The following is a 19,022-nucleotide window of genomic DNA, read 5'->3' as shown; positions in this document are numbered from 1 at the left end:
CGCTCCCGTGCGCGTTCCTGACGCTGAGCTCTGTTCCTTCATTAATTACTGACCTTTGTTTATTAACTTTCCTATCTAATTTTTCTTTTTATTTACTCTTTAAGAGGTGTTTTTTGTTTTTATTAATTTCAATTATTTATTTTTGCACACATTTATTTCACATATTTAAAAATAGTTTTGAGATGTATATATTTGTTTTTATATTATTTTGCCTTTGCATTACACAGACTTGTTTATTTCTATATTCTTTTCTCCTTTATACATTTCTTCATTATTGTAGAAAAATAAAAAATACGTTTTTAAATAAATAAATGAAGTGATCAATTAAATAAATAACCAACTAACGTGAAAAATACATTTACATGCCATTCATTAATTTTTTTTTCTTAATTATTATTATTTTCCTATCTAATTTCACTTTTTAAAATTCAATTTATTTTTCATATATTTTAAATGTATTTATAGATTTTTAAAAATGTATTATTTTGCCTTTGCATTTCTCCAAATAAATAAATAATACATAATAAATGGGAATATTAAAATAAAACGTAAATAGATAGGGGAAGTAATATAGGGAAATAAATAAATTAAAACAGAAATATTTATTTATTTATGTGACTTTATCAATTAATAAATGCCAAAATTGATTTTCATTAATATTCATGGTCCATTTAATGCCATATTTTTGTATTGGAGTTTTTTATTTATTTATTATTTTTGATGACACTACAGGTGAACCATGACACTTCCCCACTTAATTACTGACATTAAGACAATCTTTTTTTTGTATTATTAAACATAGTGATTATTATGTAATTATTCAACTTTTAGTGAATTCAGGAGAAATCTACAGACACAAAGAAAGTTTTTCCCTAACCACTCAAAAAGAAGAAAAATTGGAGACATTTCTAAATATTTAAATAAATACATTCATCAGGTTTGAAGGTGGAAACTTTCCCACGGTTAATGTGATGAAGTAAATCCATCTGCAGGGGGATAGAGGTCAGAGGTCAAACACTGGATCATTCCTTCAAAATAAAACAAAATGATTAGAATAACAACAATAATTGCTGTGAGCAATTTAGAGCCAGCTCACTTCAGTCATGTGATGCTCCTTCAGTGGCGTTATATAAGAATAATTAGAATAAATGTTGTTCATACATTCTGCTCTATATGGTTGAAACAGGAATATAAAATCAGACATTTAAAACAGTACAAGATCAAATGTTTGGGAAAATTGAAGCTGCCAAATAAATAAATAAATTAATTAATTAATTAATTAATAAATGAATGACTTGATGGAGAAAAGGAACTTTCATAAAATGTAGCATTAACTAATTAAAACAATGTGATATAGATTTTTTTTGTTTTGATTAGTTTAAAAAAAATTTTTTAAATACATTCTAAAATAATAGGACATTATAGATTTGGATGGATTATTCAGTTGCTTAATGGTGAGGGATGTTTAATTACAGTGAATTCTATGTAAAGAAAAAACATATTGCTGAATGTACAATTAGGGCAGTAAAACCTGTAATAACACATTTTTTAAGTTATTTTACAGATAGACATATGGTATTTTTTTTAAATACAGAGTTTATACAGATATAAACTACAATTGAAATTGTGGGATGATAACAAGCTTTTGCAGATAAAAACATTAAAGTATCCAGTAGAATAAAGCGGAAATGGGTTTATTTAACACATTTTTTTCCCAGGTCTGGGTTGATTATCAGCAGTGTGGCACCTGGAGTGTGGTGACCCTGCGTTCCGAGGCCGGGGACTTCCGTGGTTACACATTAACATGAACTTTATTACATCTGAACACAGAAGATCTCCATCAGTCACAGCTGACATTTAACTAACGACGCCAGCAGGATGAAAATCTGATTTGTCTCAGGATGCATCCGTCTGGTTCCAACTGCCCGAGGAAATATCAGTGTTTATCTCATCTCTCCGTGTCATAACAGTTAGCAGGATTTCAGCTAATTAAAGTAGAACCAAAAATCACGTGTTCTCACTGGCCATTTGTTTCAAGCTTTGATTTAATATTTATATATAATATAATTATAAAATTTCATGGTCGTTTCGGTTTCAAGTAATCAAGAATTCTTAAAATGATGGAGTGGGGCTGCTGGAATGCAAAATACACCAACAAACAAATCACTCACTACATAAATCAATATGACAGTAAATCAATAATATATGAAAATGAATATGAAATATATAATATTATAATATTTTCATTTAATTAGCTTGTTTTACTTTCAATCTGGAAAATATTTATTTTTTTAAATTTCTTTAGCATTTTTTTGTTCTAATGATTAAAATATATTATTAACCTCTTAGCACCCTGACAGGCCACAGACTTTTTGACACCTTTTTTCTTTTAGAGGCTGTAGTGGGCTCAGTTTTAAGCTATAACTTTTAAACTGACATAGCCATTTCCAAAGGTGTCCCTTGACCTTGGACCACAGAATATCTAAACGAAAATGGGTTTTATGGATTCCCACAAGTCTCTTCTTTACAGACATGCCCACTTTATGCTAGTCCCATACATGTTTGGCCAACCACAAAATAGTTATTCTTATTCAGCACAAATATGTAATTTTTCGCTTACTGAAGTGGATTATTTCAGTATTTTCGGGCCCTTAAACAGAGTTGGAATTGCATAAATTGGGTATGACTGGAAAGCTGAGACTCTTGTGGATTCAATGAAACAATTTTTACTAAAGTGTGGTGATTTTAGTCTCCCTAGACACACTCAAATTAATCTTTAGATGAGATTATTTAGATGAGATACAACTTCTATTGACTATTGACCTGCTATCTCCCCCTAAAAATCCTTTGTCCCCCACCCCCAATTCTCTATAAAGGGGGACAGAATGGTAAGGGGTTAAATGTATTTACTTAATCCTGTATTACTGTACTCTTTGCATTTTCTCAGCTTATCATTTCTGTTTTATTTGATTTATACATATCTTTTTCGTTCGCATATTAGTTTTGTTGGACTTGTTATTGAAAATGTGTCATAGGGTCAACTTTCTGCCTTTTGGTAATACATTGTAAATTTAAAAAGAAATGCAAAAAATTAAACACATTTATCATTTAATAAACAAACAAATAAATAAATTGAAAATTACTAGAACAGCAATGTTATTATCATTATCATTTTATCAAATATTTAGGTATTTATTTATGAAGTATATATAATATGTCGTTTTTATTTGGGCAGCCTCCATCCTCCATATCAAACACTGTCTTGGTATCTGCTTTTTTAATTAGAAAATGCAGTTACATTACATGTAGCAAATACACCGACTCCATTGATGAGCAATTTCCAATTCAAAGTCAATCAAAACAACATAAAACTAATAAGGCTGTGAATTAAGTGTTTATTCGACAAAACCACAGTTGGAGCAGTAGAGAGACTAACAAAGATGGTTTTGTGAGTTGCATTTTGTTGAAAGTCACTTTGAATTAATGTGTTAGTGTGTTTTGTGTTGCTGTAATTTTTTTGTCAATGGAATCTAGTGTTGGTGAGTGTGACACAGCTGCTGTTAAACAAAATTGATTTTATTCTTTAAAAATGTCCATGTAGAATCTGCAGTAAGTACACAGTATGCTTTATAGATTTCAGTGTGAAGAAGTATTCACTGTTCTGCTCTTTCAGTTTCCTGATCTTTATCTTCTCTCTCTCTGTCCCTCTGTTTCACACACACACTTTCTCTCTCTGTTCTTTTCTTTCTCTTCTTCTTTATCGTCTCTTCGATCGCTCCTCACATTAATCCTGTCCTCCTCTTTAAATAGCCGGCTGGATAAACATCAGTCTCACTGCAACAATTTGTCTTCTTAATGTGTTTCCACTGAGAGAGAGAGAGAGAGAGAGAGGGAGGGAGAGAGAGACAGATGGACAAACAGACAGACAGACAGACAGAGTGTGTGTGTGTGTGTGTCAGGTCACAACAGATCCAAAAGCCACTTCAGGCCTCCCAGTCCTTCAGTCCACAATAAGTGTTCTTTCAAGTCCTCTAGTCCACTATAAGTCTTTTCCAAAGTCCTTCCAGTGATCTGCGGATCCTCGTCCTCCACACTTAGAAGCCTTTTTAAAGTCTGCATGTCACCCACTTCTTCCAGGTCCCTGTGAGTTCTTTCAATCAAATCCTCAAGTCCTTTGTCAAGTACCCATGTCCACTACAAGTCATCTCTCAGGTCATTCACTTTCTTTGGAATCCCTTTGAAGAACACAAAATAAGCAGCAGATCCTGCAGACTGCCGAACATCCTGTAGTTTACTATGAAATATCCTTTTAGTCATCTTGTTTTTCTGTCAGTCCCTCAAAAATGTTTCTCCAAGTCCTCAAGTCGTTTCCCTAGATCTCCCAGTCCTCTGCAAATCTCAACATTCAGAAGCCCCCTTTAAGTCCTCCAGTCTGCACATCAAGTCTTCCAGCTACCTAAGGTTTTTTAGTTCTTTGTAATTTCTTGTAATCTACTTTGACTCAAACACAATCAAATTATTTGACGAATCCACTGACAGTCATCCACCAAGTCATTCTAGTCCACCAATTCTCTACAAGTCTTTCAGTTCCTCACAGGTCCCTTGAAATTTCTCTGGTCCACCAAAGAACCAAAACATTTTCTGCACACTATCGATGACTTGTTCTAACTTTCCATGATTATGATTTTCTAAAATGTATGTCCTATAGTCCTCAAGTCCACAAGTTATTATTCTACTCCTTCTGTTCCATAAGAGTAATATTTCAAGTCATCCAGTCCTCTACAAATCTTTCCCTAAGAAAAAGAACTAAGAATCCTCCATCAAGTCCTTTAGTCTCCACCTGTCTTTTCCTAAGTCCTTCCAGGCTTCTACAAGTCATTTACTCGGACCTGCAGCTCGGAAGTCCCTTTTTGAGTCCTCCAGTCCTTTTTTAGTCATCTTCTAAGTCCTCAGGTTCCTGACAAGCTTCCTTGGTCAAGTCTTCTTTCAGTGTACAAGTTGTCCTCCAAGAAGTCCTCCAAGTAATCCAGTTCCTTTTGGGTCCTTTTAGTCCTATATGAGCTGCCTTCAAGTCACCCAGTTTTGTAGAGACCCTTTTCAAGTCCACCTGACCTCCACAAATCCTACTCCAAGTCCTTCATTCCTCTATAAGTCATTTTATCTTTCCAGTCCTCCATTGCTCTACAAATTATGCTCTTGTCCTCTATGGACAACAATTATGTTCTAATTAACACTGAACGTAAGATGCAAGCTAGCTAACGCTAGCCCAGTAACGCTAACCCGGTAATGCAAGCCCATATCAATCACATTGCAGTTTAATAAATACAATATTAACAAGACCAACTAAAATGTGTGTCACATTTTAGTTGGTCTTGTTGGTCTGGATAATCCTGTCCCCAGCTACTGAGGTAAATGGTTTGGGGTTCAAGACCTGCAAAGAGTTGGTGCCGCTCTGGAAGATGTTTTCCTGGTTGGGGCCTGTTCTTTGGCAGTTGAAAAGTGACTCCCAACCGGCTGGGAACTGCCTTGGTCGAAAAGGGGTATAAGAGCCCAAGTCCATGATGAGTTTTCTTCCAAGTCCTCGCATTCTCTATGGTTGTTATTTAAAGTTCTCTAGTATCGAACAGGTTGTAGTTTTCCGCATAAGAAAAAAGATCAAATATGGCATTGACGAATGTTTCCAATGGTGTCAGTGACAACATCTCACACAAACAGAAACCACAGCGTTACCTGTCACTGCTCCGGTCTGCCCCCAAGCTGTCAATCAAACATCTCCTCCCAGTTACGTGAGATATGTGATGTGTGCATGTTCCTGTGGATTAAAGTATGTTTATTTAAAGTCCATGTGAAAGTCCATGTGAAAGTGGATGTGCGTGTGCATGTGTGTGTGTGTGTGTGTGTTGGGATGTAGACAGTAGCAGACCTGGCAGAGCTTCAGGTGTAATTCATCACTGATTAGTCATTACCTGCCACAGCTGTTAGTCACCTCGTTCTGCTTCTCCTCCTTCACTGCCTCTATTGTCTCTACTGCACTTTTACATAACTTCATTAAAACCAGTATCCACACCAAAGAAACACTGTTCCAGTGTTGACATTATATAATATATTACCCAACTCTTTAAAACTTATTTTTAATTATACAATGAATTAAGAAATAATTATGACCTTAAAAAAGTGTTCAGGCATAAGGTGGCACCATTGGTCAACACTGCAATATTTTCAGCCAGTAAGTCCATAAAGCTCGTAATGTTTGCTAAAGTTAGCATTCATGTCTTGAAATCAGTCTAAAGTTAGCAGACAGTAATGTTTTTTCTTCTTAATCAATGGCTCTGGCAAATGACTGACTGCTAGGTTAAGGCTATAATATAAACTGACATTTGCTTAAAATATTTTCCACAAAGTCCATATATTGTAGTCATTGTTCGGCTAGCATTATCGTATGTAAATATTCAATATATTGCTTTATTGTTGTATTATCAATAATCCAAAAACACAAATAAAAATGCTAAAGTAGGCATTCAGCCCAATATCTGAGGCTATCAATAGCAGCATTAGCTCATGTTAGCCAATGTTAGCATTCAGGAACAAAGTGACTTACATTTTTTTAGTGAAGCTCTATTATGTTAGCTAATGATAGCAACCATCCATCAACAAAAAATAAAATTCTAAAGTTAGCATGAGGACAAATACTTAGGTTGACAGTAGTTTTAGGCTTAAATAAGCTCTCATTTTGTTACTGAATGCCAACATTAGTTGGATGGATTCTAATATTTGAATATGCAATACAGCTCTACTAACAGATTAGTATCGTCAGTAGAGTAGGAGTCTATATTATTGACCCAGATTATGTTATTTGTTGCCATTATTGTGCAGGTTTATTCTTTAATTTTTGTTCTGTTTCATCATCTTTTATCAACATATGACCCTGAGTAATGAAAAAAAAAGTCGTCATGAAGACCATTACAATCCCAATTTTTCTCAGTGATTTTGTCTAATTACATAAATGTAATAACAACTGTTGCTATGAATACAAATTACTCAAACTGACATCTTTTAGTTCAAAAATAGAAATTTAAGACAAGAGTCCAATTGATGAGATAAAAAAAGGAACCACGCTGAAAAAAGCAGGTTAAAAGAAAAAAAGATTCTGGCCCCTGAGCAGTCATGTGGACTGTGGGAAGTCAGGATTTATTCCTCTGATATCATGTGAAAGCAGACTGGTTTTATTCCCAAACCTCCACTGAACTCTGTCGCACAGAAACACATCCATCAAAAGCAAATCAGCTGTTTATGGGATACAAGCTGCTAACAGGACAGCTGAGGGCTAGTGAAATGTGTTTGGGACATTTTGTCATTTCTTTTTTACTGGTGCATGTCTACGATACAAACAAAACAAGAACGCACTAATGAAAAAGCTCCAGAGAAGAACTGGACCTGTTAAAGCAAAAAAAAACTACTTTATTATCATGAGAGAATTAACTCTCAGTTCATTGTTTTTGTTTCAAAGTTTGCCTTAGTTTTAGTGCATTAATAGTGATTTCCAATTTTTTTCATAGTTCTTGGACAATCATACTCCTATATTTTATTAGTTAATTGCAATTTCATAAACCAACATTAGCTATTGTTATAAATGTATACGGCATTATATTCAGTGAAGTCAATAAACTTGTTAATAAGGATGGAGATGACTCATATTGCTCATATTCATATAATATCAAATAAAAGCAATTGACCAACAACAAAAACTACAAATGCTAAAGTAAGCATTTAGCCAAATATCTATTTGAAGATAATGGGCTAAAGAAAAATCTACCATCAACTCATAAATTGTTATTGAATGCTAACATAAGCTGACATTACCATCAATTTCACGAATATCTGCTAAAATTAACGTTCAGCCACATATGAATTGTCCATACTGTAGTGATTGTTTGGCTAACATTAGCTCTTGTGTATCTTTTCTGTTATACTTTACATTCAAAACTACTAGCTACATTAGACTACAAATTCAACTGCACTAGATTCACAATGTTAGCTAAAAAATCTGAACTTTCTGTGGCTACCAACATTGTGTCGATGTCAGCGAACTCTTGATCAATAACAAAACTGCATTATGTGTTCATCTTCGCTATTAACAATGTTGGCTAATGTTGGCAATCATCCAACAACAAAAACTACAAATGTTGCTGTTAGCATTCAGCCACATACTGAGGTTGATAGTTTAGATAATTTTTGGCTAAAATAAGATAAGCTAAGCCAAGTCTTTTGAAATGTCCTGGACAACAGTTTCTTTTCTTTTTGTTATTGTTGGAATAAATCTGAATCTACAGTAGTTAAGTTGAATTTAAGAAGCTGTGTGGTTGGTTTGTTATCTGTCAGCAGCTTGTCTCTGACAGGGTGAACCACATTGCACTTCTGTTGACTTTGGCTGCTGCTGATCAGTTTCCCCTGCTATAAAAAAACCCAAACGTGTTGCAGAGCTGATCTCTGTTTGGGGAATGTGTATAAACATATAAGATTTAACATAATTCCATATGATTGAATATTGCAACAACTAAAACTTTGCTATCTTCAGCAGTTAAAGAAAGCAGATGTAACGTATATATATTACATTCAGCCACACATTTTTTAAAAACCTTTTAAAGCAGTTTGAGATGAAACGCCAGTTAAGAAAGTCCATTGGCAACCACACACCTCTGTAATAAAAGCCACGGCGTAATTAGACAGATTTCCTTTTGACTACAGTCCGTCTGTCTATCTGTCTGTCTGTCTTTTTGATCTTAGGCTTGATGTTCCTAAAATATCGCTTACAGTCATTTTATAGTAATTAGTTTTAACTGTCACAGGTGTGTGTGTGTGTGTGTGTGTGTGTGTGTGTGTGTGATTAAGTGGAAGTTGTTGCCAAAACTGCAGCCAAGCTGGTTGGACTGCAAACACACACCTTTGGCAGTTCACCTAAAAAGCTAATCTTAGCTGAACTTAACTACAATATAAACTTATGGCTGATGCTAATTTTAGCAGCTAATTACCAAACAGCACACTGTTAGCGTGACAATAACTACAGTAACCTATAAATCTAAAATCATGTATATGTCTGAATGGTATTGTAAGCAGCTAATTACCATTAACAAACTATTAGCTACGTCAGCTAATGTTATCCTAACAATAACTATGTAACAATGTAAATCTAAAACCAAATAGGGCTGAATGCTAGTAATAACATTCATTTTTCATGATTGCTAGCTAACATTGTGGACATAATGCATATAAACTTAAAATTGCTAAGATGATTGGCTAATTCTAACTTTAATAATAAAGTAACATTAGCTAATATTAGTTTAACAATAACTACTGTACTGTAGTCTCAAAAATTAAATTATCATTAGCTGTGAAGCGAAGAAACAGCAAAAAAGAGGTCTTAAATTGGTAAAATATATATGAAACGTGTGTCTTTATTCCTCCTTCAGTATGTACATATTGCACACTGGGCAGCATCTTAAACAATATAAATATAGTGGAATATTATTACTGTAATTATTATTATTGTTATTTTGCATTATGTTACATAAAACACATTCAGCATTTCAGATTTTGTTGCACATGATGTCAAATCAGAGGGTTTGTCCATTTATTTCCTCTGAAGGCTTCAAAATGTTCAGGAATCCAAAATCACACCAAAAATCTGAAAAAGACATTGGTCCCGGATTTTAAAAAGTGTCCAGATCCAATCTGACATTTTTCTTGATTTCAAAGCAGCGATCCGCCTACTTTCAGCCAGAAAAAGAAATCCTGCTGCTTTAATAGGAACCAGTAGAATCACCTCAAACTCTCAGTTGAACTTTCTCTTCAGAAAAATAGAAATCCTTTTTCATTCGTATTGTAGAGGTTGAAGATTGGTGGAGTCCAGCAGAGTAGAGTCCGGTAGAACACAGCCGCTGAGTCCGCTGCCTGATATTACATTTTAATTTTAATATTAAGCCAGGTCTGTTGGGCAGAGAGTTGAATAAAAAACATCCTGGTCAGAGGTGCCTCAGAGGAGTTTCTATTGGCTGGAGAACTCTGCCGGCTCGTCAGTGGATGGACAACAGAGAGGCTGTTACAAAAGAAGAAACAAGTACTTCAAAATCACGCACTGAAGACTGCATTTCCCATGATGCAAATCAGTAGTTTCTACTCTTGACTACAATTTTAAAGAGATGTCAGGTTGTACAGACTCCAAACTCTTCAGGTTTTTGAAATTACATGTTCTAAAGATTTTATAAAATCTTCAAGTTCCAAATATTACGGTTCTTTTGGTTCTTCCAATTAAATAGACAACTTATACCCTGCAGGTTGTAGAGTCTCAAGGGTCTAGCTACAAGGCCATGTCATACAAACACTCTATTCCTTACAGGTTCTACTAACATCAGGCGCCCCATGTTTTGCAGACTGAATGTTTCACAGGTTATAATGGCACCATGCTCTATGTTCTCTTGACTAAGCTTTTACAGATATGTTCAGGGCTCTATAAATCTGAAGATATGACATGGTATAATACAGTGAGCGAGGAAGGGTCTGCGCAGGTGTGCATTGCACTGTTTCTTGTATACTGTGTATATGTTATATGTGGCCTGTGTTGTATTGTCTGTACCTGTACTGTTATTACTGTAAAGCAGCTTTCACATGTTCTATACACTCTACAGTCCACAACCTTTATGGGTTGAAAAGACTTGAAGTTCTACAGGCATTATACACTCTGCATGGTCAACTGTATTTAAGATACTACAGGTTCCAAGGAATCTACAAGTTCCAAAGATTCAGGATCTCTTGGTTCTAGCAGTAATACAGTCAATATATATTTACCCCTTCAGGTTTCTCTGGACTAGCTTCAAGTTTCACAATAGAAAGAGATTCTAGAAATACTGGTTGTAAGATGTTCTACACATATGGACTCATACTGATGATGCAGACTCTGTATGTTCTACCTTAGAACCTGTAGAGCATAGACCTTAACAGGTTATATGGACACAACCATTAACCATTCTATACACTGTAGGCTCTGCAGGTTCTCGAGACTCTGTGGCACATGTAAACCTGCAGACCCAGGACAAACTTTTGGTCACAGGTGTATAATTGTAGCAGTTCTACAGACTGGATGTTCTACTGATCCTACGGACTCTATTTCAACTTGTACTGACTTCAGGTTCCAAGTGTTATTGATTTTAAGAACAAAAACTCAGATTGTTGATTGTTTCAGATGTACGTTATTACCTGTTTCCAGTCTCGCCGTGTGTTTATCTCTCGGTACAGCGAGGGCTGCTGGCCAGTCGAGTCAGCAGACGAGCGCATCTTTTATAATCTGAAAACATCAGAGACTTTTTATCTGCGGTTCAAAAACAGAAACATGTTTAACTTCATAAAAACAGTCACAAGGCTCAGGATGTATCTCGATTAGAGGCCAAACTGCCCGCCTGCAGCTAAAGGTTGAGAAAAGGATCATGTGGTTTAGGCTAGTGATTCTCAAAGTGGGATCTGGGGACATTTGACTTTTATCAATTATTACTTATTTACAAAATGTCTTTGTTTCTTAAAAAAAATACTTGTATATAATATTCTAAAGACCCAGGCTAGGCCTTGTTTTTAATGTAATTTTTGGTATTTTATATTATTTATATATTAGACATAGTATTTTTAATTATCTTTATTTCATGTATTTTATTGTATGTTATTTAAAAAAATAAAAAAATAATTATCATATTCAAGCCCCAGGTTACACATAATATAAAAACACATATATACATATATATATATATATATATATATATATAAAATATGCGTAACCTGGGGCTTGAATATGATAATTATTTTACATTATATATACACATATATTATTTTTATTTCTTTGTCTTATTTTAACTTACATATGATATATATTTATTTAAGAATACGATAAATAATTAAATACATGTAAACATGCCTTGGAAAAAAATAGCTGTCAAAGTATTTAAAACAATAAAAAAAAAATGTAATATCAATACTTAGATAAGTATAAAACTGTTTCTGTGTCATGTTGCCACAGGAGTTCGTTTGAGATAAAAGACAAAAACAGGACAAGACTTGTTTTAACACTCACACAAACACACACGCACGCACACATACGCGCACACACACACACACACCCCCGCGCGCGCGCGCACACACACAACACACACTCTCTCTCCGGGATAAACAAAGCACTGCACGCATGATTTAAGATCACAAGAGCTGGTGCTGTTCTGACATGATCATTGACTGATAACAGTGTGTTAGTGTTTGTGTGTGTGTATGTGTGTGTTTGTGCACTCACAGGCAGGTATGGTGCAGTCTCTGGTGTTGTGGTAAAGTCTGTGGAAGTGTTTCCTGCACTTTGGGTTGATGTAAAGAGGGCCTGAGGACAGAAAGAACATGTGTCAGAATGCAGCTCTCTGATTGGACAAAAGCCTGTGGCATTACATCTTATTAGCATTTTCATATAAACTCAGAATTCTGTCGTCAACGCTTCATCAATGTTGGGAAAAATACAAAAAGTTGCAAGCTCTTCATAAGCACTGAAAACTCATAATAGTTTTGGGGCGTGGCACTCGCTCAAACCCATGCTGAGTTATGAATAAGAAGAGAAACAATCAATACTTTTATTTCAACGACATTATCATACTCCATGTTATGGAGGACAGAAGCTCACAAAAATAATAAATGACGCAAGAAATGAACTAATACGCTATTAAATGTACGAAAAAAAATTATCATATTAAAATGTAAATTTATTTTTTAACCTATTTAATTTCACTTTTACATTTTTTTCAAATGTCTCTTTGTTAAATTTGTAAAATATTAATTATTGCTGCATTTGTTGAATTTAAAAAAATATGTATTTGTATTATTATTTCCCTATGCATTCTTCCCCCTTTTTTACTCTTTTCAAACGTATTTTCTGTACTATTAATTTATACGTTTCCCCTTCATTATGAAAATGAAAGTCCATATTGCCTAAAAATAACATTTCAATAAAAAGGAAATTATTAAAAAAATGCCAAAAATAAACTTAGAAATTAGAAAATTAGAAAGTAAACAATTAAAAGGGATTAATGAAAAGGTAAGTAAAATAATTAAAACAGAAAAATCAATTCATGTATTTTTTTAAATATTTTCATTTTCCTTTGATTTTTTGTTTTTGTCATTCCTTAATTTATTTCCTATTTGATTTTCCCTTGAATTTTGTTATTTTTTATTAATTTAAAAATGCATTTATTTTCAAATTTTTAATTATTTTTTGTTCATTTAATTCAAACACACAAATACATTTTATTTAATGTATTACCAACAGGCGGAAAGTTGACCCTATGACACAAACCCCGAATTTGCATAATGAAGAAGAAATGTAACAAATACAGAATTAAATAAGTAGGGAGAAATAAAGAGGGAAAAATGCAAGGAAAAGTAATACAATAAGAAAAAAAGAATTTCTTAATAATTATATACAAAATTTAAATTAATAAATATATAATATATAAAATAAATAGGGGAAATGGAGCAAAGGCTTTTCAGCAAATTAAGACACAAACATCAAATGTGATATTTTATCAATTAATTAATGCACACATTAATTTTCAATGTAATTTTTGGTACATGGAATGGCAAATTAATTAATTAATTAATTAATCATATGTATTAGCACTTTTGCTACAGTAAAGAATCTGGATACTAGTTCCTTTCAGGTATGAAAAATAGATTTTCTACAGGTGGTCGCAGGGAAAAACATCTTTTTTTAAACATGCCGTGTTATTCACAGGAAGCACGTGGCACGGTGTTCGTACCTGTCAGGTGTATGATGTACTTGTCTTTGTGATGTGGATCTGAAATAAAAGCAAAATATTGCAGAAGTGTTAAAAATTGTCGGTGGCAATGGAAGGAAGGAAGAATGGAAGGGTCAGGACCAGGTTTTCAAAGTCTCCCAGATAATCAGTCTTTAATTTGTGGAACTACACTTCCCATAATGCTTTGTGCACCATAAATAGTACCCAGAATGATCTGTTAGCAGCTGCTGTTAGCAGTGTAGTAATAAGCCTATTTATGTACAATCATTTTTAATTTCTGCTTTCTTTAAATCAATTCATTCATTTTTGCATTATTGATTTATTTATTTTTTTACATATACTTAACATGTATTTATTTATTTTAGATTTTCACCAAAAAGTTGATCCCAGGACACACCTCACATGATAATGAAAAAAAAAAAAAAAAAGAAAAAAAAAAATGTTTGTGCAAATAAATAGGAAAAATGCTTAGGGGAAATCAAGATTTAAAAAAAATAATAATAATGCAACAATGCAATATGGAAAAATAGGTAAATAATGGCCATGGGATCAACTTTTCAACGGTTGATAAATTATTAAAACATAATGCCAATAATTCAGAATGCATAACTAATACATGTATAAATGAATCAAAAATGAATTAATAAATATAAGGAAAATGTCATTATTATAGTAAAAGTAAACGTAGTAAAAAAATTTTTTTAAATAATAAGAATTTTAAAATATGTAAAATTCAATGAAAAGTTAATGAAAAAGCAAACAAATACACAACAAAAATAAACTAATAAAATTAAATTAAAAGGAAAATAAATAAATTAAGTAATCAATAAAAAGGAAAATTTAAGTATAAGTAATTGATGCAGTACTAGTAGTATAAGTAGTACTGACCTGGTACCTGCAGTGACCGGCTCTCTCTCTGCAGCGTTTTGACTCTGTGTCCGGACGGTTCCTCTGCTGCCTCCGTCCTCGTCTTCAGGTCGCGGCGAACCAGCTCCAGTGCACCACTGCGTCCATCCAGGCGCCAATCCACCCGGGTACCAGAGCCCGGGAGCAAGGCTGCCGCGGTGCAGCGTCCGGCAGCCAGCAGCAGGACGAGGAGCGTTGACAGGACCGTGAGCCACGGCAGCAGCATCACTGCGGACCTAAAGAAAAAAATTTAAAAATTATTTTTTGGTTTAAATTATTTATTATTTTGCCTTTACAAAATAATGCAAAATGTAAAAAAAAAAAAAATAACATTTATAAATGTATAAAAAAAAAATAAAAAAAAATGGGGAAATAAATGTAAAAAAAAATTGGGAATAGGAAAATTTAAAAAAAAAATCAAATTATGCCACATTTTCATTCATTATTTTCCCTTTAAATAGATACATAAAAAAATCAAAAACATAAATTTCAAAAATGAATCCCATCTATAAATTAATAAAAAATATATATACAATCTAATTCAATTAATTTAATCAATTAATGAGTCCTCCATAATAGTTATTATAATAATTAATATAATAAAATAAATATAATAATAATTAAAAAAATTAAAACCTACATTCATTTTTAATATATTTTTTAGTAAATTTAACAAAATGTTGGCAGCTTCCAATCTCCATAAACGTTTTTTATTCCCGGTAATAAATCTAAAAATAACAGTTTAAAGAGATGAAAGAATAATGATGCAAAATGGAAAAAAGATCAATAAATAGATGAATAAATGTCTAAATGAATAAAATATAAAGAAAAATATTAAACAGGACAGTACATAAAACGAGGTAGATATACAAAGATAAATAAAAACAAAAGCATAATAAAAGGAAAAGAAAATTGTCTTCTATAATAGGGAAATAAACAAAGGTAAATAATTACATTAAAAATATATACCACATTTATCAATTAATTAATGCCTACATTAATGTTTTATAATATTTTAAGTTTGTTTAATTGAAATTATATTTATCTAACTAATGTATGTATTTTGGCAGCTTCTGTCCTCCATAATAGGGAATTATTAAAACATTTAAATACCACAATAAATCTAAAAATAACAGTTTAAAGAGATAAAAGAATAATGATGCAAAACGGAAAAAAGATAAAAATATAAAATAAAACGAGGTAGTAATACAAAGATAAACAAAAACAAAAGCATAATAAAAGGAAAAGAAAATTGTCTTCTATAATAGGGAATTAAACAAAGGTAAATAAATACATTAAAAATATATACCACATTTATCAATTAATTAATGCCTACATTAATGTTTCATATTATTTTAAGTTTGTTTAATTGAAATTATATTTATCTAATTAATTATGTATTTTGGCAGCTTCTGTCCTCCATAATAGGGAATTATTAAAACATTTAAATGCCACATTTGATCAATTAATGAATACCTACATCCATTTTAATAATTTTTTGAGTATATTTAATAGGAATTTAATTTATTTATCGAGTAATTAATTAATTAATTAATTAATGCATTTATTTTGTCAGCTACTGTCCTCCATAATGGGGAAGCATTTCAAAGCTTAAAATAAATAAATAAAAACAAAATTATTATGCCACATTTGATCAATTAATTAATGCCTTTACATTTAATAGAAATCCAATATATTAATGGAGCCTTCTTTTAATTTATTTTTTTCACTTTTCCATACTAGGGAATTAATTCCAAGGTTAAATAAATAATACAAAATTATGCCACAATTTATCTTATAATTAAAGCCTAAGGTCTTTTTCAAGATTATTTTAGTACATTTAATAGAAATGTAATGTATTAACCCTCTGGAGTTCATCTATTTATTGAAAATACACGTTTTATTTACAGTAATAACTTTATTTATATATGATATGTAGACAAGCTGAGAAAGCCAGTTGAAAGTGCAATCATAGGAGCTTTCACAGTGTCCCATTTATGTTTGTAAACCATTTTAAAATGTGAATTTTCTTTCTACAATGAAAACTATTACTATTTTGAATTAACATGCAAATAGACTGTTTTGTGGTTTTATTATTTATTATTTTTTTCCTGCTGTTTTTGGGTGTATAAATGGTTTTTAAAAAATGGTAAATTTCCATAGAAATGTGTCTTTTGTTTGTATTTTCAGTTCCTGGCAGCTTTATACTTTGTTAATTAAAATAAAATGAAAAATCAGACTGATATCCAAGTTTGTGTGGAGAAAAAGGAGCCATGCATGTGATGTAAGAACAGACTGGAAGATGCTAAACAGAGACAGAAATGAATGCATAGGAAGTTGACAAATTTGAACCAAAATCTCCTGAACTTCAGAGGTTTGATTAATTATGTATACTGGCAGTTTCTATTCTCCATAATAGGGAATTGATACAAAGGTAAATAATAAAAGAAGAAATCAATACGGGATGAGTTTCCATAAAGTTTCCAGGCGGTGAGTTTACCTGTGTGTCTCCGGCTCGTCCCTCCGGGCTGGTCCCGGACCGCTGGCGGAGCTGGTTCCTGCCTGTATTGGACTTCTCTGCCTCTTCGTGTTTTGTTATCCCGGGCTGTTGTGGATCCGAGGCGCGTGCGGAGCCCCGGGGCCCGGTGGCATCTTATTATGAAACCGGCTGGTGGAGCTGGTGGAGCCGAACCTTCATCCTCCCCCTCCTCCTCCTCTGGTCCGTCAGGGAGCAGGGCTCATGTGAGCCGGACTCATGGCTCTGCTCCGTGGACCTGGACGCCTCGTGAGACCACCTGCACCTCCTCTACTGATCAGCTGATCAGGTGTGTTTGCAGCGCGCGCTCCTGCTCCTGCTCCTCCTCTGCCCGCTCAACTAATAACCATCTGCCTAATCTTCTTCTTCTCCTCCTCCTGCTTCTTCTTCTCCTTCTCCTTCTTCTCTGCACACTTAAACCAACCTAATGACGGAAATACACGAGGAGGAGGGTGCACGCGTGCATGTGCAAGCGGACAGCTCACGCGCACCCCGATACGTTAAAAGGCGGCTGAGCGGTGCAGCACCCCCCCTCAGTGGAAACAAGTAGAAGTATTCTCAAGTTTACTGCAGTAAAAGTTCTAATACTTCACTGTGAAAATACTCCAGGAAAAAGTTTTAATATCTAATGTTACTGCTGTTGTACTGTTGTAAGGAGGACAGAAGGTGCCAAAACCAAAAAATAAATTAATGAATAAATGCCTTGACAAATAAATTGAATGTTCCAAAAATAGTATCAAAAATAAACTTTAGCATTAATTTATGAATAAAATGTGACATAAATTGATATATATATATATATATATATATATATATATATACACATACATACACACACACACACACCTTTGTGTTAATTCCTCTATTTTTTTATTGTTTCTTAAATGTATTTATGTTTTACAGAAGAGGATAAGGGCCACACATGAAAAAAATATTTGAGTTCAGACTTTATTTTCAGAATTCTGAGTTTATTCTCAGAATTTTTTACTTTAAAGTCAAAATTCTGAGAAAACAGACAGAATACTGACTTTTCTGGCTTCTCGGAGTTCTGGAACTCTAGAACTCTAGAATTCTAGAACTCTAGAATTCTGAGTTTATTCTCAGAATGCTAGAATTCTGAGTTCATTCTTAGAATTCTAGAATTCAGAATTCTAGAATTCTGAGTTTATTCTTAGAATTCTAGAAGTCAGAATTCTAGAATTCTGAGTTTATTCTTAGAATTCTAGAATTCTGAATTCTAGAATTCTGAATTCTGAGAAGCCAGAGAAGTCATTCAGACTTCTAGAATTCTGAGTTTATTATTATTGAGTTTACTCTCAGAATTTTGACTTTAAAATCTATGAATACTTCTTGCATTTTTGCAACTTTTTTTATTGATTAAGGAAAGAAGAAATCTAAAAGTAAATTTCTGACTAAATGATTTGCTAAATAAAATATTATGCATTTTTGCAATTAAGATTTTTTTATTGATTTAAAAAATTATTTTTGGATGCATTACCTACATGCAAAACATTTTTAGAGGTCAGAAGCTGCAAAAATCTAAAAAATTAATCAATGAACAAATGACCTGATAAATAAATTAATGCCATTAAATGTTTCAACATGTGTTAATTGATTGATTTCTGATAATCTATTTTCAGCTTTATTACCAATAGGCAAAACATTTAAAGAGGACAGAAGCTGCCAAAATCTTAAAAAGAATTCATGAATAACTGCAATGATAAATTTATTAATATACCATAAAGTGT

The 19,022-nt window shown here is 32.9% G+C and overlaps 1 protein-coding gene across 1 annotated transcript; it reads right to left on the bottom strand.

Moving 5' to 3' along the window:
- Window positions 1-9,434: 9,434 nt before the first annotated feature.
- LOC131962935 (ALK and LTK ligand 2-like) lies at window positions 9,435-17,821 on the bottom strand. Its single transcript, XM_059328048.1, has 6 exons — window positions 17,239-17,821; window positions 14,721-14,974; window positions 13,833-13,871; window positions 12,326-12,406; window positions 11,251-11,338; window positions 9,435-10,093 (listed from the first exon to the last, which is right to left on the bottom strand). The coding sequence occupies exons 2-5, from the start codon at window positions 14,962-14,964 to the stop codon at window positions 11,274-11,276; spliced, it is 429 nt and encodes a 142-aa protein (XP_059184031.1). The 5' UTR covers window positions 14,965-14,974; window positions 17,239-17,821; the 3' UTR covers window positions 9,435-10,093; window positions 11,251-11,273.
- Window positions 17,822-19,022: the final 1,201 nt, after the last annotated feature.

Source organism: Centropristis striata, chromosome 24, assembly GCF_030273125.1.
Source record: "Centropristis striata isolate RG_2023a ecotype Rhode Island chromosome 24, C.striata_1.0, whole genome shotgun sequence".
Taxonomy (NCBI): domain Eukaryota; kingdom Metazoa; phylum Chordata; class Actinopteri; order Perciformes; family Serranidae; genus Centropristis; species Centropristis striata.
The sequence above is the reverse complement of the archived record's forward strand: the minus strand, read 5'-3'. Positions and strand labels throughout refer to the sequence as shown.